Source organism: Cinclus cinclus, chromosome 5, assembly GCF_963662255.1.
Source record: "Cinclus cinclus chromosome 5, bCinCin1.1, whole genome shotgun sequence".
Taxonomy (NCBI): Eukaryota; Metazoa; Chordata; class Aves; order Passeriformes; family Cinclidae; genus Cinclus; species Cinclus cinclus.
Genome location: NC_085050.1, coordinates 37,542,481 through 37,569,142, shown reverse-complemented (window position 1 = coordinate 37,569,142; position 26,662 = coordinate 37,542,481). Strand labels below are relative to the sequence as shown.

The 26,662-nt window shown below is 38.2% G+C and overlaps 1 protein-coding gene across 1 annotated transcript in view; it reads right to left on the bottom strand.

Annotated features, from left to right (window-relative positions):
- Positions 1-22,290, bottom strand: part of NEK1 (NIMA related kinase 1) — a 39,844-nt gene extending 17,554 nt beyond the window's left edge. Inside the window, exons 1-16 of the mRNA XM_062492851.1 lie at positions 22,149-22,290; positions 21,972-22,068; positions 19,893-19,990; positions 18,367-18,450; positions 17,886-17,953; positions 17,677-17,763; positions 16,575-16,629; positions 15,024-15,224; positions 12,557-12,617; positions 10,764-10,921; positions 8,691-8,744; positions 8,508-8,555; positions 8,344-8,415; positions 5,181-5,362; positions 4,967-5,098; positions 1,577-1,679 (exon numbers count right to left, since the gene is read on the bottom strand). Of these exons, the coding sequence (XP_062348835.1) occupies positions 1,577-1,679; positions 4,967-5,098; positions 5,181-5,362; positions 8,344-8,415; positions 8,508-8,555; positions 8,691-8,744; positions 10,764-10,921; positions 12,557-12,617; positions 15,024-15,224; positions 16,575-16,629; positions 17,677-17,763; positions 17,886-17,953; positions 18,367-18,450; positions 19,893-19,990; positions 21,972-22,068; positions 22,149-22,265 (1,617 nt within the window). The 5' untranslated portion in view covers positions 22,266-22,290. The remainder of the gene's footprint in view (positions 1-1,576; positions 1,680-4,966; positions 5,099-5,180; positions 5,363-8,343; positions 8,416-8,507; positions 8,556-8,690; positions 8,745-10,763; positions 10,922-12,556; positions 12,618-15,023; positions 15,225-16,574; positions 16,630-17,676; positions 17,764-17,885; positions 17,954-18,366; positions 18,451-19,892; positions 19,991-21,971; positions 22,069-22,148) is intronic.
- Between the last annotated feature and the right edge of the window lie 4,372 nt (positions 22,291-26,662).

Here is a 26,662-nt window from a genome sequence, read left to right as displayed (position 1 = left end):
GGACTCATGTTTTGCAATGCTTGTAGCTACAGTGAAGTAGCAATTTAGGTCAGCAGCTTCTTAAAAAACAGATGTCTGAAAGTACCATCGACTCAACTACTGAGTCAAATTTAGACTGTCAGTTGAAAATTAAAATTGACAGCAATAGAAGCTGGGTAAATTAGTGCCAATCATCAGACAAAAGGCTGACTACCAGCTGATGATTTCTGCTTTCAGATCAACATTGTCCAAAAAAACAGTCCCATCCCTGTATGACAACAATTGCCAGCTAGTCAAATTATTGTCCTGCACAAATAGAAGGAAGCTGTTAATAACTTCACTTTCAATGGCAAAACCAGGGATGGATTTGGTGCTCTGGCTTCAAGTTATAAGTCTTAATCATCTGGAAGTTACTTTTTAAATTGTTCAGTAACCTTCCTGTTTTACTATGGGAACCATCTCAGATTAAAACATTTAGGTTCACAGAGCACTTTAGAGAAAACTGAGAAATATTAACTCAAATAGTAGGGTATTTTAAATTAACTGATTTCATAAATTTATATCAATGCCAACAAAGTCAAGAACAAAATGCAAGCAGGTACTACTAGCAACTTGTCCGATAGTCTTGACAAGAATTGCTCATTTTTTTCAAAATTATTTACTGGTCTTGAATGTTTTAAAAAACGGAACCACTGTTTTAGAGAGGAAGAGTCATTTTAAAACATGCATACTAATCTAAGGATACTTCACTATCAAAGCAGTGAATCAAAGTACCTAAGAATTGTTTACTGTAAGTGAAATAATCCCTGACGTTAAGACCTGGCTTTAACTCATAATCTCATTATCAGGTATAACTCAGGAGATGCTTCTATAAATCTGCAGTTGGTTTCATCTCACTGCTAGTCAGTTCAATTTCAGCAATTGACAAAGATATTGTCACTCAATTGCATATGAATAGTGCAGAGAAGCACTCAAAAAGTAAAACCCTCCATGTAATCAAAACACAGTCATTTCCAATATATGTTTAAAACAGACTTTCTAAAGGAATACTGAATTCACAACCATAAGCATAAATAACATTTTATGACACTATCTTCTACCTAATTTCTAAAGAGTTATAAAGGTCAAAATTGACAGATATGGATGACTTTTTAATACTTTTTCAATAAGCAGAATGTGTTTTCCTAGCATGCACTACTATGTCTGATCATTAGCTGTATCAGTTTAATCAAATTTCATTATTTGGTTCCAGCTACTGTATAAAACAAAGTTTATAATTTTTAACCAAGACTCCAAAGTATAAACAGAAGAAAATGTAAATGAATCTTCTAAAATTCACAACAGCAAGTTAGACACATGCAAACAAAGATAATTTCCTTTGCTAATAAGTTTAAAGTAATAATAAATATACTGCACGATTATGTGATGTTTTTTTACAATTAGCAACAAAATGCAGAAAACTTATTTCCCATTCTCTCTCCTTTTTTTCCCAACACTTAAGGAAAATATTTAGTCAGCATTTCATTTACAATGCTATTTCAAAGACTCACAAAGCATGCTGAAACAGTAATGCACACACAAAGATCAGATTTCATACCATGTGTCCCTGAGCTCGAGCTTTGTTTTCCATGGCTTCTCTCTTTCGTTGCCAGAATTCTTCAACTTGCTTTGCTCTATCTGCAGCGATCCATCCTTTTTGCCTGAGTAATTTCAACACAGCAAGATGAAAGTCTCTGAAATATGACACTCTAAACACCACCCCCCCACTGCCCTCCCCCCCACACTTATTCTAACTAGAACACACAGAAAAAAAAAGTACCTTTATATGAGTAAGGCATCTTCAAAAAATACCTTTCATCTAAAACACAAATCACACTTTCACAAAATGGAGGAAAAAAGACTTAGTAAAAGTGAGAACTACGAAAGAAAAAAATCCAAACCACTGTATTGATGTCCTTCCAGATCCTTGCCATCAAAACAAAAATTAATGCCAAAACACAGTGTTGGTAAGATTGCTTCTGGAAGTGTCTCAGCTTGTGTACTATTGTTATAATTTCTGAAAAAGAAGACTCCTTCAAGATTTCCCTTCAGAGATGGGCAAGAACTCATCACATGAGCCGATCAGTAAGGTCAATACTGTGACAGCCTTTCAAGACTGTCCTACATTTGCAGTAAGAACTTTTACCACCTAGGGAATTACTACAGTGCTACTACTCTCAGAGTGTTCTGGCAACTTCTTTTAGGTAATCTTGGGGGATTTATTTTTTGTTTGTTTTCAAAGGGTCCATGAAGGAATTTTCCTACCCTAGAATTAGCTGTAACAAGATGATTGTTTTTTGACAAGTTTAACCCCAGGTCAGGGACCTGTTTGGGAAGACAAGAAGGCTACATTTAGGTTACCATAACTGAGCATCCTGCAATTCTACTAGTACATTCATAAGATTATAGAGGAACCAGATTCTGAAAAATTTGTTAGAAGTAGACTCAGAGAAGTTTCATACTAAAATAAAACCAAAACACTGAGAAATGCTGCAAGATATTCTACAAATGGTAGAATGATGAGGCCTTTCCAAGGTTCCTCGAGCCTCCTTTAACTGAGGATCACTGGGGGTTTGGCAACAGCCAGGAAGAAACAGGAATATGCTGATAGCAATAATCCATTAGGCTGAGGCAGTTAAAGAATGAATCATTTTCCAACACAGGATGCTCTAGTAGCTCACAATTAACTAGCACACTAATGAAAATACTTGCATTTTATTATTTTTTCCCCTTTACTCCTCAATCAAAAAGGAATTTTTTTTTTTTTGAACATGCTACAATCATTAAAAGGAACCACTTTGATACAATATAACAAGCAGTGCTCTGAAAAGGCAAAAGACAAACCACACAGGTGTTACTGGTAAAGAAACAAACACTCGCCAATCTCTGAGTACACATTCCCAATTCACTAAAAGATTTTTACTCTACCTTTTAAATACATATGAACTCAATTGATGGATAGTGAAATCTGTGCAAAGCCCTGTCAGGCAGCTGAAGTTTGTCACACATCATGAATCTTACAGCGCTGGAGGAGACATCCTTCCAAAAAAACCCAAACCAGTACAGTCCTATTTGTCTCAAACTAAATTCACAGGAACATCTTATCTCAACATTTTATGAGCATTTTATGAAAATGTTTTTTCTTACTCTAAAGGTGAGTGACTCAGTTTGTTAAAATATTTCAACTAGATTCCTTCTGGGCTGTACTTCTGCCTGAGACAATTTTTTAAGATTGTTGACACTGAATGTATTTGGCTTTATGATAGTGGTCGTACAATGAGAAAGACTCATCCTGAAGATTTCTGAGCTTCTTCAATATATGCCCTACAGTGACTATCTTTAACAAAGTTCTTATTATTTAAATTCCTTCTTTGAATAAAACTTCATGAACACTTGCCCTCAGCTGAAAGAGTTAAGTACAGGACTGAAATACAGCTAGGCTGGCTATGATTATAAAAAATTGTTTCTAGGTAAAAGTTCTTAACTCATTTAAGATGTTAAGAAACAGAACCTCAGATTAAGGCTAACAGTAATCCAGTTTATAAACAGAAAAAAACCCAATCTCTACCTATTTTGAAACTTCTGGACAGTGTTTTCACTGAGTGCTTCTGAATTCATGTATTTGAGAAATACTAAATTGGTTTCCCTTTCCAGTCTCCATGTTATTTATAATTTGCAGAACTCTGCTATACTTTCTCTCAATTTTAAACAGTTTATCCAGGTGTAGACAAATATAATCTAATGTTTTCAAATGTATGAGTCAAACTGCTTCTTAATCTAGGCAAGAGTTGGGGATTGTGGGCTATGTGCAAAGCACTGAGAATAAATAGACAAGGAAATACATTTAAATACAGCTTCCAGAACTGGGCTGTACCAGGAAGAATTTTAACTATCTGACAACAGCCCAATCTACTACAAAGAATATAAAATATACCTCAGAGCTTTCAGAATTGTAATATCACTGATAAGCATGATGCTATTACAGCAAATTTTAAAGCAGTGAAGAATCTATAATTGCAAGTACGTATTATATTAGAACAAAAAATCAAATTAATTTAGTTAACAAGAATAAATGGTTTCTTTGACCACTTCCTTTTTCTCACATTAACTCCATTTATTTCTCCCTCTGTGGAACAGATCATTGGCTCTGCAGAAGTTTAAATAATGAAGGAGAAAACTTGTGCCTCTAGGAAAGTCAGTTAGTAACATTCACAGTACTAAACTTCCATGAAAATGGTATTTTCCCATTTGCTAGTCACAACTGCAAACACAGTTCTTTGGGCAATATTACAAGATCTAAAGGAGAGAAAAGAAGTTTTGAAGAAGCTTTCTGAAAGAGTGAAAACATTAAAAAGAAAATCAGTACTTTTATATATAAAAACACCCTATTTACAGTAGTTAGACTTATATCTTCTAATTCACTATTTGAATACCAAATTAGAAATTGCACACCATTACTAACACCTGACATTTATATCTCGATGAAGAAAGCTCCTAGAAGTTTTCCACTGACCAATAACAGGAACCAACAATTCTGGGACCATTCTAGACACTGTGCAATACTACAAATGCCTAGTAGGTGCAGAGAAGGCAGGAAGAATATGATGGGAGAAGGAAGCATCTTGTCAGGTAACATAAAAAGTGGAATGATGAACAAAGCAAAGGAGGAGGCTTACATTGTTATCTGCAAGCACATTAAGCCAACAATTTTGTCTGAAATCTGCATTAGGTACATTTGCTTAGTAAACTATTATTTCTATTATTAGAAAAGCCAAGATCTCCATTGGCTCTAAAAGAATTGTGGTCTGTGAGGGACTAACACAAAAACAGACAGCACAATACCAATGAATAGAAGTGATTTTGAGACACGCTCAACTACTAAATGAAACCAGACACAGAAGAAGAATCTAACATGTAGGGACAGATTCATGGATTATCATAGTCCAACCTGTTTGCATTGGCTTGTTTAGACACCTCCTTCAATCTTTTCACTTTTTTCCTAACTGCACCAACATCGGGTAAATGGTGATGACCTGCAGGTCCCTTAGGAACTCCTGGACGTGTTCCAGGTGGAATTCCTCTGTAGATAAATACGTACAGTAACTTTCATTACTTTCATCTAAAGCAGACCACATGCAGCTTCTAATGGAAGGTAGCCATACCTTTCAACAACTCCTCGGTCTTGTAGTTTCGCCCTCAATTTGGCTTCCCTCTCTTCAGCTACTCTGAAGACATTTTCCTTTTGCTGTTGCATCTGGTCAAAAATAGCATGATAGTGTTCATAGCGTCCTCTGGAAGACACAGGAAAAGGACCAACACCACCTCCACCGACATAATATGGTGCCTGGAAACCAAAGGGGTAGCATGGAAATCTCAAATGCTGATTGTAAGCTCTTCCAATTTTTACCTCTTCAGCAGAGCTAATAATATTGACATATTCTGCAACAATTCTAAATCAGTCCTAGTTTTATCCCAGCACGCCCTGATTTTAATGTATTATAAGATAGATAATTTTTTTTTTTTTGGTTAGCACTCCAGAATAAAACACCATTTTAGCCTCAATAAAAATAGTCCAGTTATACATGAGCCATCTGTCACACATTTTAGAAGTAATTGAAAACTACTCCATTGAAGTGTAAACAGAGATAGATAATATTATATGGCAAAAATCAAAGGTTTTTAGCTAAAAAAGTGATACAATTCCAATTGAAGTAGTAACACGTGACTTGTAGCCAAACACACTTATTTTTCATGAAGCTGGAAACAGCTGAGGACAGTTCTAAGTTTGCTGAATGGCACTAAGTGCAGTTTATGTGAGAACCCCCATTGCTACCAACCTATAGCTTGATTTCCATCACTAGACTTGAGATACCGCTTTAGTAGAGAAGCTCAGATCAGGAGAACACCTACCACAAGGTCCTGCTTTATGCAAATTACCCCTGTCATTCTCAAAGCATTAGAATTCCTGCAGAATTTTCAAGTGAAAATAATGAAAAAAATAATGTTTCAAGCAGCTGTGTACAGTAATAGCCAAGGATGGATGCAGAAAATGTAAAACTGGCAAAACAAGGTTAAGGTTGTCAGCACATGCATAAAAATATTTCCTTTATGCCTGGGGGAAGCAGTCAAATAGCCCATGGTAGTAAAACTATGGAATTCGTTTTAACAACAGTGTCAATCTTCCTTCCAGAGTGGTCTGAAGTATTTAATATAAATTCAAACAGGTGAGTACAGATGTGACAGGTTTAAGACTACCTCTTTAGAAGTTCTTGAAGAAACTATATTTGACAATGGAATTGATCTCACATTCTCAGTTTCAGTTGTTCAGTGCCCATCAATGGCTCCCCATAACCCAGATGAGAGTACTAAATCAAGGATTTACCTAGGCAAACAAATATGCAGGTAGACTGTTGGTCTGAATAAAAATAACTAGACAAGATTATAGATTCTACAAATAGAAGGAAAAGCCTCGCTTTAGACACTATTCAAAGTCTCACCTATCATTATTAGAGTTCAGTTCCCAAAATCTAAAGAAATTCTAGAGAATGATCATCATTCTCTAGGCAAGTGATATGAAGCAGGTGCTCATCAACAGTCTGGAAAACAGCTACAGTTCCTGCTAGAACCACAAACCCAAAGCCAAACACTTGCCACCTCCTTCTCTACTCTTCCTCAGAAACAGGTGCCAGCAATCAACCCAGCAAAGAAAACAGGAGGACAGAATCATGCAGTGCATGGCTCTGTTGTGCCTTTTTAGGAGGCTGTATGGCGTGAACAATGCTATTCAACAGCACTGTCAGGGAGTTGCTGGATATACTGCTTTCGTGCTGGAGAAAGGAAAAAGATAATTAAGTCAAGAATACCATAATTGTATATGGAAACCTGAAATGACAGTAAACTAGAAACCTGCAGTATGATTTGTACTCAACTATCCAATTTGAAGACACCTCTATGATTTTTCCACCTACCATGATGTTTTACACCAGTGACACTTGGTGAAAACAGTCACACTCACCAGTCTCAGTTTCCCTAGATAACTGAGAATACAGGCAACAATGCAGCTGGAGCTATGACAGAACAGTTCATATGCTCTCAGTAAAACTGAGTTAATCAGAAACACTGTGCTCAGGAATACATGCAACTCTCATCCAAATGTGAGGATGCACGCATATCATGTTGCATAGGAGCTTGTTTTGGTGCCTGACAGTTCCATCTGGAAGGAGAGGAGGACAACATAGGAGGCAAATTACATTTCTTGGGTTTTTTTTTTTAAATTAAATTAAAGTCTGGTATGCTTAAGTTTGCATTTATATTTAAGCTTTACTTATATGTGAGGCACACATCCAAAGATGATATCTAATTTGAAATTAAATATTTAATAAGCTACTGAAAACTGGTCGGTGTTTGTGTATTCCTCATTTTTTTATCAAGGAATAGCAATAAATCCTCTATCCATTTTGACCTTATTGCTCAGTCGAAGTTTGCTTACAAAACCCCTACTAAACATGTTTATGCCCACTATTTTTTTTAAGATTTTCATGTCACTTGTTTCGTGTCACTACCACCACAACAAATCCCTGCATTTCAATCCACTTTCTATTGTCAGATAGATTTACACCATAGCACTACTTAAATTCCTGCACTGGTTCTGTCTGATGAAAGTACCCAGACCCTTATATTCAACTAACTTGATGAAACTACCTTCTAGGACAGATGTTTCCATGAAACTATGACATGCACAAATAGGGAAAAAAACTGTCACAGGAATCAGATTAAATTATGCACAAAGTTAGTGGCTAAACAGCACACTGTATTAAAAAAAGAATTAGATTTACTCAGAATTTTTTAGTCCCCTCTTGAACATCTTACTGACATATAGAAACGCAGTATGTTGCTAAATAACAAGGAATGTTTAGAAGTAAGTGTTTAATACTGGGAAAAAGGTCCATTACTATAATATGAAAACCTGGGAACAAAAAAATTCAAGAACAAACTTGGATGTGAAAGAAGCTGTTCATGCATATACTCAGCACAGGAAAAGTAGCAAAAGCAGGTGTGGAAATAAGAAAGTGGTGCGTGAAAACCATTACTGGCAGATAGAGAAGAGATTCAGAAATTTAGAAACATTGAAAATGAAAATTGCACATAATCTCCAAAAGATCATGGGGGAGCTGTTGCAGTCTGTCTCAAATTATCCACAGATTAATAATGGATAGCCCCAAGAGCTGACCTCCAAGAGCAGATCTTTCTGAAAAGAGAAGACCATTTCATATAATCAAAGGTGGGGGGAACAGACTGCACCACATTTCTGCATCTGCTGCCAACCTTAACACCACTTCCACCTGAACCAAGCACATTCCTCCATCCTTGTTCCCTGGCTCTGTTTATTCGTTCCATCTGAAGGAGAAAACAATACAGGAAAACAAAATTCAAGAAACCACTAAGTAAAAATTGGACTTCACACTTAACACATTTTAAATATATTTTACCCTTTCTTTTTCCAATCTTCTCATTTCATCTGCCTTCGGCAAACTGATCTGCAATGTATAAGGATTCAACACGTTAAGGAACTGGGAAATCAAACTACTGCATATTCTTACACACCACATCACAAGGTACTTCATTAAAATTAATATGGGGGAATAAAGAAAAATCTGAAGACTCTTGTCTACCTGCTCTCTCTGGCGTTTTTCAGGCAATTCTAACCTTTTCTTTTTTGAAGGTTCCTGAAAAATAAGCATATAATTTGGTATTTATTACTGAGCCGTTACTCTGTCAAGTCTCTGTCAAGATGGGTTGTTGATCCAATTGCTGGTATATGTCCATGAAGATTAAAAAAAAAAATAAAAATCACTGCTATATAATGTCTGGGGAAAAAAAGATGAGGAGGAAAGGTTTGAAGGTTATATTTTGTCATTCTTGCTATGGACTTGGCTTTTGCTCAGTTTGAAAAAAGATGATTTCATGTTCATCCTGTACTAAAAGCTCTTCAAAAGCTGAAGAGAGTGATTTTTAAATCTGCTTTGTTTTAAATTTCTTCTCTGGTAGTATCACTTTTCATTACAATCTTTTCTTTATAGTAACTCATTGAGGGGGTCTAGGTATTAAGATTCTCTTATTTGGAGAAAGATTTGTAGGTTATCCTAGGGCTCTTTTGTTTGGTACTTTGCTTGGCTCCAACTCTAAGGTTCTTGTTACTTATGACAACACAGTCACCACTGAATACCTGCTAAAGAAGCAGCTATAATTAATAAAATGTGCTGTTTACTCTTCTCAAAAAAGCCATCATTACTTTTAAAGCTTTTTTTTTCTGACCATACTAGAGCACAGAGATTCACAGTATTTTCATTTAACAACATGCAATCCTGTCAAATGGGTACTTTAAAATCAAGTATCACAAGAATTTAGAAACCTTTTGAGATTTGTAATAACATAATGTTTATGTACTATTACCAAATAAAAGAGACGATGGTTGCATGCTCCTCTGAAAAGCCATCTAAGAGCTGCAAGATCAGATTCAGAGAAGACAATTTATATTAAGCTGCAGCCATTGCTTCTATCCTGCATCTTATCACTAGGAAAAATTCACAAAAAGGCTGTTTTAAAATAGCAGCACCACTGACTTCTTCCATGTGGAAAGAGCATATTTCCTCAGTCTCTTGTCTGCCACATTAAGTCTCAGGGCAAGTTGGATCAATGTTGGCTGGTGAAACCCATGACAAAGACCCATAGATGGTTTTGCAACTAAGCCTTAAAACACACAGACCTCATGATTTCATAAGGACACAAAAGAAGTCCACACTCTCCCTTCTTGCTTTTTCAAACTGGCTCATAAGCCAACAAGGCTTGTGTGATCAATAAGCTTTTCTCTAAACCTCTGCTAACTATTGAACTTGACAGATAATTTGTATTTCAAGGATAAATTTCTATCCACCTACAACTTTGACAGATGAATAGAGGTCTTAGTATTACACTCCCAGAAGTTTCATGGGAGAAGGCAAAAATTTCCCCAACCTCCACAACAACCATGTTACTTATTCAGAAGAAAATCTGAACTATTTCTCTTCCTGAAGAAGCAGCCAGCCTCTTGGTTGCTAGTTGTTTGGCATGTGCATATAGCTTAATACTAGCTGTAGCAAAAACAACTCCTGATCAGGCAGTAATTAATGGAATAAAGAGAGAGAGAATAAAAGTTTTATGTAATAAGGAATACAGAGAAGACAACAGGAAGAAAGATCAGAAGTACTCTATGACAATATACAGAAAACTCTCTCATTAGATCGTGGAATTAAATCTGGAAAATTCCTATTTCAATTACACAGTTTCTATGTCTGACAACACTTTATAAAATGGCTAGAAAAAGATTATCTGAAAATTTCAAATTATTTTGGAACAATGAAAAAAGATGCATAGGTTCCTATCCAGTGTCAATGATTATGGTATATGTGACAGGCTTCCAATATTTCTAAGAGTGGTTAACACCAACAAAGCAAACGAAAACACACAAATGTAATTCAGCCTTGGAATTAAAACCCAAGCCTAAAGGTGGAGTTTACAAAAATTATCTTAAAACCAACTAAACAAAAAATCAGTAATGAAGCAAGCCAAGCATTTAAACTACTAGTTCTAATTTCTCTGCAGTTGCATGAGGCATGTCCACATACCAAGACATTTTGAAAAGGAAGGCATAGTATTTAAATAAAATATGAACAAAACAGCTCAATTTAACTAACTTAGCTTCTTACCTGTCTAATTTTGGTCAATGGCTTTTTCTCATTCGGCTTTTTAGGTGCACCACAAGACTTCCTGATAGTTAAAGGCACTCCGTATTTTGCAGAAGGTTTGGTAATTTTCTGAGCTGGTGCAACTGAAGTCAGTGTTTGCTCTTGAACTGGTCTTTTAGCTGAAAAGAAAAAAAAACAAACCCTCTCAATAAAAAACCTGTGGTTTTGAGATACCCAGACTGGCCAGTGTTTATCGTATTTCCCTTTCCCAAAGTCTTAGAAGAGCAAAACTGGAGAAAAACAGGTGAACTGTGTGTCAGGGGCCGAAGTCGTGTCTAAGGCCCTGGCATATTTGGTCTGCTCTAGTGCACATCAACAGGACAATGAAGAAAACTTCACTGTGTAACTGGTGGGAACTTAACCTGTGAAAGAGGAACAATGCACAATGGAGCTGTTGTTAGCATGGAGGTGGGATCACCATTCTCTGTGGCCTCATCTCACGTCCTGGCCAGAAGTGAGATGACATTGCAACTGGAAAAACTCCACTCCTGAGGAGAAACCATGAGGTGTGGTTCTGGGGTGGAGGGGTGGCAACAACGAGATGCAGACTCTGTGGATCCAGGGGACACCCTGAAGATGCACTGCCTGCCTGTGCCTCCTGCAGGAGCACCATGCTCTCCACATCCTTCTCCTGCCCAGTGGCTTTGCAGGAACCAGGGGGTCAGTACATATTCTTTGCTACTGGTAATAATAAAAGGAAATTTGTTTTGCAGTCACAGTTGGGTTTCAGGTTTTTTGTGCGTGAGCATCCTCCTGAACCCATAACAAACTGCTAACATTTGATTCACATAAGCTGATGCATTAGCTTGTCTAAGTTTGATATTTGATAAGAAATAGAAGAAAACAATTCCCATGCTTTTAAATCTTAAGCCTTCAAGGTGGATAACTGACAATTCAGTTGCCTTGCTTTACTGCATGGTGGTAATGCACACAGGGAAAGAGGTTTCCTAATGGAATGGAGAGACAGGCCTGTATCCACTAACAACACTGCATTGAAACCTGCAATGCTAATGTCAGCAGAAGATGAGTTCTAGAAGAGCTTCAATGGCCTTTAGGGACATTGTTTTCCCCATAGAGGTCCTGAATACACACCAATATTGTGGGTTTGATTCTGGGCTAGCAGGGCTCTCTTACTGCAGAACAGAAGGACAACAACATTATCAAAAGATAACAAAAACCTTGCCAGAGCATCAAATAATTACAAGAAAATAAAATAATTGAGAAGGAAATCTAGGGGAAAAAAAACCCCAAACTAATGCAGTAAAATGAAGTAAGACCATCTTGACAGAATTAATCTTTGTTAACACTAGCAGAAATTTAACTGAATTACAGTAAAGCCAGGGCTTTATCTTGGAATCTCTAATGAAAACTCCTGCGTTTTTTTAAACAAATCGTACTTCTCATTAGCCATTTGTCATAATGAAGGGATAAAAATAAGTCATACAATCATCACATATGAATTAGTCCCATTATTTGAAGTCTACACTGTCTCCTTAAGTTTTGGAAGTGTAGCAAGAAGAAAAAAATACACTTAATATATTACAGGCTCATAGCTTGTATTTGTGTTATTGGTACCCAACATATATCCAGCTCCCCAGGGGAGGGGAGGAAATTACTTAATCTCTCTTTTCTTCCTGAAAATTCTACAGTCAGGTATGAGAACACACCAAAAAAAAAATATGCTTAGTAAAAGAACATAGCTATATACATAGTCTTGACAGAGCTGAAAGCAAAAGCAGTGTAGACTAACTTACCTGGTGAAGCATGTGGTCCAAACTTGTGGAAAATTTTGTGACTGAATTCTTCTGCAATAAGCTAAACAAGTTGAAGAGTTAGTCAGTAGTACCTGTGACCAAAGCTATGAAGAACTCATTTTCACACAAGTGTGCCATTAGCAATAAGCATCTAATTAAGAGCATTTACTGTAAATTACATTTAAATGAATACTCAACTTGATGCATTGAATCCAGTATTACTAACAAAAATATGAAGCTACAGTATTTTCAAACATTTTTAGCATAATTTCTCAAGTAATTTTAAAAAGCAATTTAGTCTGACTTCTGGGTGGCACATGTTATCTCATTTATTAACTAGCTAAGAATCTAGAAGAAAGTTCATGTGAGCATCAACACAATTTTACTGCATAATTCATTTTCAATTTTTGAGTAGCTGCCAAAGTTCACCCCAATTTCTCATACGGCTTGTGCAAAAAAAATAGTTCTTTAAAAATGTTTACGGTTTTAAAGTGTTGCTATCCTTTTCAAGATAAGAAAATTATTACATATATGGATATCTGGAGAAACATATATGGTGCACTGTCAGGCATATCAAATTAGCATAATATAATATGGAAAGCAGTCTTACTGGGGAGAAAAATTTGAGACTAGACAAAGAATATTCAAATATTAACAGGCCATCATCTTAAATATTTTAGGTAGTTCTGAACCAAAAACCTCAAAACCTATATAACAGAAATCAAAACTATTCAAGGAAGAGCGGCAAGGATGAATGAAACTTCATCCAGTTCAGGAATAGTTTTTACAGAATCTTGAACTACCCGTAAGATTCCTTTGATTTGGACCAGTCAGTTACAATGGACGCTGAGGAGTTAACCCATAAAAAAAACCCCAAAACAAGAACCAAAGTGCAGAACTTAGGACTCTGCAAACAATGACAGAGCAAATTTTTAATCTGTAGAGTCTGGCATCAAAGATTCTGAAAGCCAGAAGTCAACGCAGTTTCCTCTAGTCTCTTATAATGGTATTTCAATGATCTTGAAGGTTTTGAGTGGTAAGCTGTGGTAACTGAAGTATGTTTCCATGATAACACCTTTACTGACAAAACAGAAACCTGACTCTTCAGTATCTTTCAAAGAGCCCTCTCTCCTTTCTAAAAATTGATGCTAATTTAGATCTCCGCTTTAATGCAACTTAGTAACTATGAAGCTTAAGAAAGAATTTACATAAAACTGGAAGACTGATTTCCTGACATTTAAATATGGGATTTCAGCAATAGCAACATCTTCATCCCAAAGATGTCAAGTATGAAATAATTTTTAAGCTTAGACTAAAGAAAACAGAGGACAACAGCATTAGCCCTGGATGATACCAAAAGAAAATAAGCACCACAACTGTGTCAAAGAATGACCACCTCCTGCTGAATATGAACGTACCACATTGATACATTTAGTAAAAGGTGCTTTCTGTGTGGGGTTTTTTATTGTTGTTTTAAATACGAGATGGCAACTCTAAGTTAAACACAGCAGTGGTACAGTTGGAAAAACTGTGCCTAAGTATTCATACTCAATCTAGGACAAATTAGTACCACCATCTGGTGATAGAGAGAGCCTGTTACTAATTATACTTTCACTGATTAACTCCAAATAAAAATTTCATATCCATTCTAGATACTGGAAATAAAATCAGATCAAACTATTACTGTTGCAAATGTTAAAACAAACTTATCCGTAAAGATTTCTGAATTTTACCTTTCTTTGGTACTTCAGTCTGAAGTAAGCTGAAAGTCTACTTCAGCACAATAGAAATTCCAATTATATATGGCCTTTTAATGACATTTCTTTAGTTGTGAGTTAGAACCTATTAGAATTATTTTTACTGTGCTTCCTCTGTGTCCTTTCTCTTCTATATTTATTTACCTCATATCAGTACTACTATTCACTTGTTAATCTTGACCTCTTTTGACTAGATTCATATTAAAAGGACATTATTAGATATCAAATTACATTAATAGACTTTAAACATAATAGGAAGCAACTTCATTGAGGGTATATACAAGTGACACATTTAAACCTCAAGAAATATAAAGATTATTTATTTTCAGGAAAAGGTTCTCAGGCCATTCCAAATTACAAACAAAAAATGGATTGAAGAAATTCTATACAGCAACAATGCTGAAATAACTGACAGCAGCATTTTATGAAAAGATATGTATTTAAACAAATAATCTGTTGTGATTCCTCACGACATAGAAAAACACACAAAGCAATGCACTTCAGAACATGTCACTTTAGATTTACTTATGGAAACTACCAAACACTTAATACTTCGAGACCTTCTTTTACAGCTCATGGTAAAACTACTTTTTCTTCAACTGACCCTGTCTATAAGAGCTCTAGGGAATACCATTATTCCAGTTTTCCATGTAATATAATAACAGCAGAATAAAGAAAAAGCAAAGTTAGAATTAAAACTAACTCCATACCTCTGGTGTGAGAAATTTTTCAACCCGTTTGGCTAAAAAGTTTTTCTCCAATATGGAGTTTACCGATGGTCTGTTCCTAGGATTCCTTTTAAACAGCTGTGACAGCAGATTACGTAGGTCATAGGAGTAATGCATAGAAACAGGAGGAAAAGGTCCAGATATTATCTTCAGGACCAAGTTCTTCATGTTACCGGCTTCAAACTGTATCACAAGGAATAAAACAGTTATTCCTATCACCTGTCCACATGCAAGGCTGAAAATACAGATGATGAGGAAACCAAACTAAGAGTGCCCCTTCTTTGCCTCAACATACACAAGGTCAAGGTCAACACCAGCAGTTCAAAATAATCTGTTGCCTAGCATTCCAATTAAAAATACATCACAGTACAGGTATTTCATACTATGGAGACATAAATGTTGCTAAGAAGCAATTATTTCCCTCCAGATCTAGACTGACAATGATATATAATGAAAGAAAAAATAATTATTTGCTTGATCTCATCTTCCAAAGGCTTTGAACCACAACACGCCTTCTGCCTTTTTTTAGCAAACCCCCATTTCAAATTACAGTATGTAAAGTGTTCACACTCATTCATGGTGAAATCCAAGGGAATACTCAGACTTCAGTTTAAGCTCAGGTAACAGAGGGCACCATTTCAATTCCTTTGTACAATAAAAAGAAAACAATATGCATCACCCAGCTTACAGAAAACAAATTGTTGACATCAACTCTCAGAAATTAAACATTGTTAGCAGTGTTGTCACATAAAAGACTAAGCAAGAAGAAATTAAAAAAGCTTGAAATGAAATTAAATTCTTATCTCTTGAAAATATTTCTTACAATTTTCCTATTGGTGTAATAGTTTTCTTTTAATAAAAATAGCTACTAAAAAAGCTCCAAATAAAATAAAATCCACAAAAGACTCCAAAACAGGACAGGAAAACCCACAAAAATTTTATTCCCTTCCTAACTGAAAAAATGGATGATGAAAACACTCTTCAAACTACGCACACACATAGATAGAAGAAGAAAAAATTGGAAAAAGGCAGCTTTTCCACCTTGGCAGTTTTTGCTAAGCACTATTTCTGTTCTAAACAGAAATACATTAATCCATTTGCAAAACAGCAGAATCCAAATTCAGACTTTCAATGAAGCTTTCAATGAATTCAAGCTTTTTTGGGAATAAAACCCAACCCAACCAACCAAAAACTCCAAACAACAACAACAAAACCCCCAAACTAAACAACCAGAAAACCCACAAAGGCCCCTCACTATTGCTAGTACCCTTTGTTACAACACCTAATAATTTTTTTAGCTAATACAATCCATTAAAAATAAAAGATATCTCAGAGATATCTGAGAGATCGGCATGAAACAAAACACCAATGAAAAATGTTGGCTGGCACAAGAAGTGGAGATGAAAATTCTGAAGGATTTTCAAACAGCTACCATGAAAGTCTTTCATCAACTAAAAAGTATCTGCCTAACATCAGAAATAAATTCTGTTTGAAATTTCTGTTCTTTTATAGACACACAAAGTTTCTACTCACCGCATGTTTAAGTGTACACATTTCATAGAGAACACAACCAAGGGCCCAGATATCACTAAATCAAAAAGAACACATTACTTTAAAACATAGTTCAAGATTAACATTGCCAAGTAACTTATATCTGTGAAGTCTATCTCTGAAGAGGAAAAGGGTGGATTTTTGAGTGTGTACAAGCCCCCCTCTACAGACTTACAACCTGCAAAACCCAAAGGAAACAAAAACCCCAAACCCAATTCATCAACCTAAATAAGGCCACCTGAAAACCAGATGATGCTATTTTGGCTTCTAATTTAGAACCATCTCAGCCACAGAAATTAGACGAAATATGGACAAAGGCTTTTTTCATTTAAATATATATGTTTGCCTGAGGTCTTTGAATTAAACAAAGTCCAAGAAAACCTCAACACCTAATCCAGCAAATTCTCAAAGTCAATTTATTCTGTTTAGCAGTGACTAAACTTACCCTCTATTATTACAGGATTTGGTTAGAACACCATTGAATAATAAACCCAATGTAGAAGAAATGAAGGGGAAGGATTTGTAATAATTTTTATCTCTTAAGAAATCCATTGAAGTAAGGCACTCACATCAGTGAATGCAACAGCTTGGTGCAATGGAAAGGTAATTTACTAACAGGCTTTTAATTACACTGGGGACACTGTTACCAAGTACAGGCTGCTGCCAGGGGAGCAAAGGTGCAAGCGAGGTATGTGTATGGCTTTGTTATCCGGAGCAAGCTGAGCACCCATTGATGCACATCATGTGCTTGGATAATAAAATTGCTGCATTTCATACTTAATAGAGCTTCACACGGGTAATGCATAAATGAAGGTAGTACAAACATTGTGCACATGGGCAAAAGTAGAGCCACAATTAAGAACACATCTAGAACTTGGAGCATTAGGCTAAGTCATCTCTCCATGACATTGCTTTCTACTGAAGGCCTACTAAGGTACCACCCCTACAGTGAAGCTCAGTACCTACTTGGGTAAGAGACAAACCAACAGATATTCACCATCACTGGACTACAACAGCTTTAGATTCCTAAATGAACTAATTTTCTTCTTTTACCACAAATATTTAATAAAATCCTTGTTAGTACCTTTTATTGTTGTAAGGCTTGTTCTGACATATTTCAGGCGACAAATAGTACGGTGTTCCTATGCAAGTGCGTGCCAACTCTGCAGTGCTAAGACAAAAATAAGGATGGATATTAATTGGTTAACTCACATGAAGTGCACAGATTGTGTTTTCCTTGATCAAAGCAATTTAAATTAAGTCAGAGGAAAAACAGTATCAAAAAGGAGTTACCTGTTCAGAACTCTGGCAATTCCAAAATCTCCCAGCTGTATTGTTCCATCTTTGGTTAAAAATATATTCTTGGTACAGAAATGTTAAGAAGTCTGTTAATTAAAATATTCATACAATTGCACACTTTTTTTCTCTATGTGTTTTGAGAAGAAGAAAGTTTTCTACCATTCCATCCCCCAAGTCACTGCAATTGACTACTATGGAACACCAGACTTACACAAGTCCTACTTCATTAATATGAGAAAACATTACTTCACTACTTCACACCGTCAAACATAACCTTTTCTGTCCCCATACATAAATACATGAGTAACACTTGCAGTTTCATCAAATAGCCTCATCCACTTGTACAAATACATAAATCCCCTGCAGGCTGAAGAAGTGTTTCCAGTATTAGAAATGTTTCCATGAAAAAAACTAGGAAGATAAGAATGCAATCACTTTGAAATACAATTCAGTAGAAAACCAGCCACTTACATACCTGTGACTTTATGTCCCGATGCAAAATTTTTCTATCGTGTATGTGTTTTAGTGCTAAACAGATTTGTACAAACCAATCCAGAATCTATTAATAAAAGAAAATGCAACATCAACTTTGTAATTTATCTGAAAACTTCCCCACTTATATGATATTATTAAATCATACTTCAATTATAGCTACAGATTTTACTTTCCAACCCCCCTTACCTGCTTCATTAATCCCACAGAATAATTAAAAACTTAATATGGATTTGACTGGTTAAAATTCCTAAGATGTGGAACTTGCACACTAAAAAATTGTATTTTTGCTGTAGCCAATACAAGTTTTCTTGCACTCAGTTAATCAACCAAGAGTCCTAGAAAGCCCTACTGATGTTCACAGAAACACTTACTTTTTACATGTAGTAATTTTGTGTATCTTACCTCAAAAGCATAAATTCTACAAAGTAGATTCTGATGAGAAAAGCAACAACCTAACTAGAAAATTATGAACAAATCAACAATGCCCTTTTCTGCAAAAATCACAATTTCAGAAGTGACTAATGACAAGAACTTTGCAATGTGAATAATAGTTTTACATTCACTACTTAGAAGTACATACATGAGAAAATCATAGCACAATGCAAGGCATAATTTTCACTTTTCCATTTGAAGTCTTTCTTGTAAAAGTGAGGTCAAATGAGAAAAATGTACAATTTTTTTTTTTACAAAAAATACAAATTATATGCCAAATATTTCATATTTGGCTTTCCAATCTCAGGTAAATTGACATCTTACTGGATGCAGACACAAAAGCATAAAAACAATTTATAAACAAAAAAATGTGTCAGTCATAACAAAAAATCCACCCTGAATCCTATGTAACTTATTTTTACTTAATTTAATCAAATCTGTATTTAAAATCTTGTCATTTTTTCCAGAACAATCCTGTCATTTTTTCCAGAACAATGTCACTCACCTTTCACTTAAAATTATTTTATAACCAACTTCGTGTAAAAAGAAAATGCATTAGAAGTATATCAGCAGGATATTAAATTTTTATTACTGGCAAAATTAACTTTTGAATAATGCCAACTCCATATTTCATATTACTATACTTACAAAGTATATTATATTTACAACAAACAAAAATCAGTATTACAATACAAAAATCCTGTGCCATTACATCTTTTCAGAGGTTTAAGGATATTCATGCTGTCTTTCAGTATTTTTCATGTCTCAGATTTGGTTTCCTTCACAAGAGATCCAATTTTTAAAAGCATCTTACACATACAGACAAAATCTCAAGTAAGATACCAGGACTTCCACCTGTATTTTTTTTGTGTGTGTGCAGTTGTTTTGTTTATTTATTTGGTTTGTGTTTTGGTTTGGTTTGGTTTTTTAATGACAGTACATTGACCAATAGCAACAAGAATGACTATTTGAGAATCTCCTTTAGATTAAGCAACAGCAACTATAACCAAAATAATTTAAAATTCATTAAAAACTACCCTGCAACAAAACATTATAGCAGCAGTTTGTTGTTACCTGATCTTCAGAGAATAGGATTCCTTTCTGGGCATTTATCTTTTTAAATAGATCTCCTCCTTCACAATAATCCATCACTATGTACAGACAGCCATTTTCTGTAAAGTAAAAGACAAAGTATTTAAAAAAGACAAAAACAAAACTGTTCTTTAGTTAACTTTCTAAATATCTTCACCACAGCCACAGAAAAAGCAACAAAAATTTTACTTTTTCACATGCACCTTCAGATATAATTTATTAGTCCATTTTTTCAAACTTCAAGCAAAAATATGTTTATTATTTTGAGTTTCACAACTAATTTTCCCATTTTGGTTACATTGGACTATTTTAATACAGAGAGAAAAGAATCACATCTACTGAACCAATGCCCCAACACGGCATTCAAATCTACTATGAAATTAAAGGTGTCATTTTATGAATGCAATATAAAACCAACCTTCAAATTTCTTTCAAGCATCCTACAGATCCCCCTACCCCAAAAATAGGGATCTTAAGTTTCCTCTATTTGCCTTGTTCTTTCTTGGAATTTTACCTGGACTTGCCAGAACATGACAGCCATCAGCTTGGTTACTAGACATGCAGTTTATTTTAGTCAGAAGAAAAGTAAGGAAACTTCCAGCAGACAATGAGAGACAGAAACAACTATTTTCTCATTTTTGAATGAAATCTCAGGAGACTTCAAAAAATCCCATGCAAGTTTTCAGTAGGAGGTATGAACAAACAATACACTTCATCAAAGTTATGGTTTCCCCAGTTACTGATGAAAAAACACATTAGGCAGAAGCAAATTGCAAGTTTGCCAAAAGCGTAAGAACTACACTACTCACATACTAGGCATGATTTTGAGAAGAGATGAAAAACTGCAGAAAATCAGTCACATGCTGCTCAAAAGGAAAAGAACTCCTATTTTACGAAAAAGTTAGTCACTTACAGCACTTACAAAACTTTGAATTAAAATAAATCGAATCATGTAAGTCACTTAAATTTCACTCCCACCGAATGATTCTGATATCTGCCTTTCAAAACATCAAACCCTGAAAGCTGTTTCTCTGTTTGGTTATGCTATCATCATCTATAATTAGTATTATTTTACAAGATGATTCTAGGAGTCTGGATTTCTTGCACATCTATTGCAGAAATAATTTTCTCCTATAAACTTTATATTCAATGTATTCAAGTCAACGTGTTCTGGCAATAAAGATGCAACACAAAGTCTTGTGAATTATGGATTGCAGGATATAATTTGGAAGACAATAACAGTCTTAACAGAGCTCTACCACAATGAAAAAAGCAGTGTGCATTTATAAACCAGAAGTGTGTCTGTGTAATAGGATTATGTCACAAAAATCTAATTTAATGAAAAGAAAAAGTGAAAGCCCCAGGCAAAAGAGATAATAAAGTCAGCAGAAAGGAAGGAAAGAAAAAGAGACCAGAATCTCTAAACAGCACTTCAAATAACATTTAGGGGCTTTTAATAATATTTTAACTTTTAGAATAGGTTTTTGTAATCTTTTTTCTGTTCTGGCCATTTCTCAATGTGAAGACAGTGTAGAATTGTATTTCTCCTTCCTTCACTGCCTGATGAAGTAAACAGTCCCTTCTATTTTTCCAACTCCAAAAGCAACGATATGGTTGCAGTTACTGAAGACTGCACTCTGAGACAACAGCCTTGGACATAAAACTGCTTTTGCTAAGTTATCAATATCCAAAATTGGACTGTAATTTAACCTACACAAATTTAACCTTCACGAGCATTCCAGTTGCTAAGGTATATTCAAGGAGGCTTATGCTCCTGAGAAACAAGAGAATATCTTTCATTTAAGCATCAACCAAAACCAGTGCATGTAAAATACAGTCATGAATATTTGTTTATTTGTTGCCCTTTTTCCTGAACTACAATTATTTTTAAATGTGGATGGAAATTCTGAAAAAAATATGGAAAATAACTGAAGTAAGTAATAAAGATATGAAATATAATGATTAAAGAGAGCAAACTCCCTGACATTTAGACTAAGTACAGTAAGTAGCACACAGAGTCACTCACGTTACTTCAAGTTCTACTGTATTAGTTCATCTTACCTTCAAATGACTCCCTGTACAGGACAATATTTGGGTGTTTCATGTTAGCCAAAACAGCAACTTCTCTCCTTGATTCTTCTCTCTCCTTATTTGACATCTTCAAAAGGAAAATAATGATTTGTTATAACAGAAATACATAAAGAATGTATCAGGAATTTATTAATAATAATCACTCACCTTAGAGATGTTTATTTCTTTAATAACATACTGTTGGCCATCTTCTTTAGCTTTGACAAGTATTGCTTTCCCAAAGGATCCTTCTCCAATCTTCCGTACTTTGATATATTTATCCATAGTTCTCGTTTTAAGGCATCCTTACTTGAGTACTGGAAAAAGCCCCAAACAAAAAAACCACAAAAAACCCATGAGCATATTTAATTAGGTGTACTTAGTGATCTAGCCTGATCAGGGCATGTTACCTTTTTTTTTTTTTTTTACTCAAAATGTTGATCCATTAGTCTCTTCAGGGGCTTTTCTGTAAATCACCTACTGTTAGTCTCAATTCTCTTTTGGTTCAGTTGGCTCATTTTGGGCCAACAAGGGCTGCATAATTAAAACCTGTTTCATCTTTCATTTTTACTAAAAATGATCTGTTTTGTTTTTAAATAAATCAGTGCAATCAGTGCCAAGGCTTCTGGCACACAAACATCACAGAGCTATAGCACCTGGTTAAAAATCTTTCACTCAACTTTACTTGGAAGAAACACAATGGAGGTGAGGGGAATTCCTATACGTTGTTTCTTAAGAAGCACTAAATCCAGCTTTTTATCACTATAGCCAAAAACAGACTGAATTCAACAGATCCCCATCATGTTTCAAATCATTATTCAATACAGACAGAAGTGGCCTTAAGTATGACTGGAAGACCCTTTTCACGTTGCATATAAAACAAATCCTTACAGAATGGCACAGATCACTATTTTTCATGTACTATCTGACCATTTAGATTACCTTGCTAGATTAAAAGGAGTACTCAGGTGAATTTTGATGGTGTTTAAGGTTCTATATTAAAAAAGTACTTCGGTAAAAACCAGACACTAGGGAGCTGCAAGCAGAAGCTACAGCAATATGCAGTTGTGTCAGAACAGCACAGGGAAAGGGCAAAACAAAGACCAAAGTGACAAATATGACAGCAAGTTCACAGTAGACAAAAAGATTATATTTTTAAAGCAAAAAGAGCTTCCATACCCTGAGGAAGTTTCCATAAGATGAAACAGACTAAAGTGTCCTAAGATTTTCTTCAGTTAAGCCTCACTTGCAAGAACTAATAGCATTTCTGCCTTGCTGTATCCAGTTTCCTTCCAACAGGAGACCCTAACAGCTTAGATCCAAACTTCACAGACATCACAGGTCTCACAATCAGGGTCTTCCCTCAATTTGAGATTATTTTTTTTTTACAGAATTACCATGCACTAGATACAGATGCTGCTTAACAGGACCTCCACCATGAAAGTAGACTAAAATGAACAAGCTTGATTAGCATAGCAAGACAAAACAAGAGACACGTAAAGTTATCTGTGAAGCCTACTAAGACTAGGCATAATTACCAGGAAAGGAAAAAGTTAAAATTGCAGGCCTGAAGTGTCTTGGTAAGGTGGGTCGTTTTTTTTTTCCTTACAGTACATAAAGATAGTTTAATGTAAAGCTGCACTTCTAAACCATAAGGACTTTGTACTAACTTAAATATTCTCTTTCAGCCAACAGTAAAACCACAGCAGGTGGGACACAATTTGAACTTCAAATGACTCTACTGAAGTTCTCTTCCTACCTTTCTTTATATAACAATCAGTGTTGTTCTACAGTTAAACCAGCTGCATTAAGCACGTCTTGGGGCTGCTTCTGCACGCTGCTACGTGCAAATACAAATGGGGAGTAGCCAGCCTTTGGGCAAGAAGTTGCAGTTCAGTCAAAGCGGGCATACAGCCTTCTGTGAGTTAAGATAGCTTATTTTTACATGTGGCAAGGGAAAAATAGGCGTCCAGAGAAAGGACATCAGGGCTGGCAGGGCGTTGTCTTTTCAAGCCCAGGGCAGTAAGTCAGTTCATCCACCACAGACACGCAGGAAAGCGGTGCAACTCACACCCCGAAGCATACGGCCAGGCCAGGGCCGCGCTTACGGGGAGGGGCAGGACAGGGCAGGGGCCGAGCTGGGCCGCGCTCCGCAAGCGGGCCCCGCCAGGCCACCGCCCCCACACAGCCAGAGCAAGCCCAGCACCGGGGCAAGAGGCGCGGGCGGGAACCCCCCCGCCCCAGGGAGGCTGGAAGAGACCACCCGCTACCTGCCCGGCTGCCAGAAGTGCAGCCCCGCCCGCTCCGCCCCGTCCCGTCCCGTCCCGTCCCGTCCCGTCCCCAGTTTCCACCCCGCCCGCCCCGTCCCCACCCCGCCATACCTGCCCGCCGCGGCCACGGCCGCCCAACCTGGCCTCGCGCCCGGCAAGGCCCCGCCCCCTCCGCCCCTATTGGCGGTCCCCGCCCCGCAGCTCGGCTTCCATTGGGCGAGGCCGCACCGGGACGGGCCGCGGCCCTGCCCGCCCCCCCGCCCCCCGCCCAGTCCGCGTTAGCGGCACTTCACCCTGGTAACGCGCGGCCGGGGTCACGTGACGGGCGGGGCGCGCGCGAGTGCCGGCGCTGCGCGGGGCAGCCCCCCCGTTCCAGCCGCAGCGCCGCTCGGCCCGGCGGTGTCCGTCTGCACAGGGGGCACAGCCCCCGTGGCGGCGCTCCTAGGGCCAAGCGTCCCCCGGCGGAGCTGAGTACAGCTCTTACCGAGGAGGCTCGGGCTGCACCTGCGGCTACTCCCTTCCCGACTCTAAAGCGCGCCTTAATGGCACCTATGGGCACAAAGCCTCGTGATTCACAACGCGCTTTTTCCGGCCGAGTGCCACAGCACACGGCGCCCTCCGGGCTTCTTATACTTGCACATAAACGGACCAGCGGGCATTTGCCTTAGGGAAAAAAAAAAATAAATCCATCCCTTAACTTCATACGTTTTGATGAAACTTTCATCCGCTGTGTGTTAAGTGAACCGCACGCTGGCCTCAGCATCTCGGCTGGCGGTACCCAGGAGTTCCGTGCTCAGCCCGACACCTGCGTTTTCTCTGCAGGTAAAACCCTTAAGCTCTCGGGGCCTCCGCAGCGCCGGGAATTCAGAGGCGGCGCAGTTAGCCCGAAGCCGAACGATGCCGCGACGTACCCAGCATCTCCCTGCCTCCTTTACCTGGGAAACCGCCTCCACCCCGTTTTGAAGCGTGGGATCGTCCTGCCTCCCCCTGGGCCCTCAACCCGCCCTCGCAGCGAAGGAGCCCGGCATGGGCCCCTCCCGGGCCTTCGGGAAGCCGCGCCCCTCCGCGGGAAGGCGGGAGCAGGGGACGGACCCGCGCCGGGCGGACCGCGGGAAGCAGAATCAGCAGTGACGGCGATGCTGACCCCAGCGGCCCGACGGGCGCCGATTCTGCGCGGTGGGAATCCCCGCCCTCCCCGGGCCGAGGGGGCGGTGCCGGGCGGCGAAGCGGCCGCGGGTCCGGGGGCTGCGCCCGTGTCCCGGTGGCGCTCGGAGGGAGGATGAGCCAGCGCCTCCCCGGGGACCAGCGGGCGGCGCCGCCCGCGCAGGTACGGGCGGGGCAGGACGGGGCAGGCTCGGGTTTCCCCCGCGGCCCAGGGACACGGCGCGGCAGCGAGCGGGGCCGAGGCGGCGGGAGGAGGGGAGTGGGCAGCCCCTGCGCCCCTGCCAGCGAGGCGGCTCCGGCCGGGGGCGGGGGCGGGAAGGGACGGACGGACGGACGGACGGACGGACGTGGTGGCGGCTCCTTGCGGATCCCTCACCTCGTCCGTGCGCCTCCCGCGAAAGGCCGGGATGAGGGGGGAAATGCCCCGCGTGTTTACACGGCATGTTTGCACCCTGTCACGCCATCCCAGTGTTCTTCGGGCAGCGCTTGTGCCTACCGGTACGGAAAGCGGGGGGCTCTGCGGCTGGCAGTGTGCAGGGTGTCCTCCCCACGTAAGCAGCTCTGGAAGTATTATTCTGCATGAGCTGCTCGCTTTATGTTGGCTCACGGGTTTGGCTAGTAGGGCCGCCCTTAGACAAGGGAGAGAGGTAATGGGCTCTTGTTGGAGTCTCATAATTAAATGGGCGTGCAGGTCAGTGAGGTTAAAACTGAATATTGACTGCATTCTTTCAAATTAGCTTACCTGCTTGTCCAAATTTCTTCCCTAGCCAAAACGGTGGAAATGGCTGTAAAAAAAAAAGTGTCTATCAGTTCTCACTTAAAATGAATGGCTATGAATGTGACAGTGGAAAATCGTGTGCTGATAGTGAACTATATTCAGTATAGTGTAATAAATTTGCTGTGTCACACTTTGAAGTACTAAACTAGGTAAAATAGGGCCTTATAACCAAATCTAAAATGTTTCTGGAGCTAACCTGTGTTAGAATAGATGCTTAAACATTTTTGGCAACATACTGGTAAATTATGGTCATTTGGGTGTGAGGACGTGCACCTTATTTTTGAGATTGTGGGACCTCTGAAGTTTCTAGTGCAGAGTTTGTGGAAGAAATTGTCAGGTGAATTGATGCTTTTTGATTTTAGATGCTTTTCTTTTTGGTGGACCTGTGAAGGGGTTTATTTTCAGTATCCCTTAGCAACAGAGATATTTCTTTGCAGATACAGCTATTTGAATGAAGGATATGTTGGAAT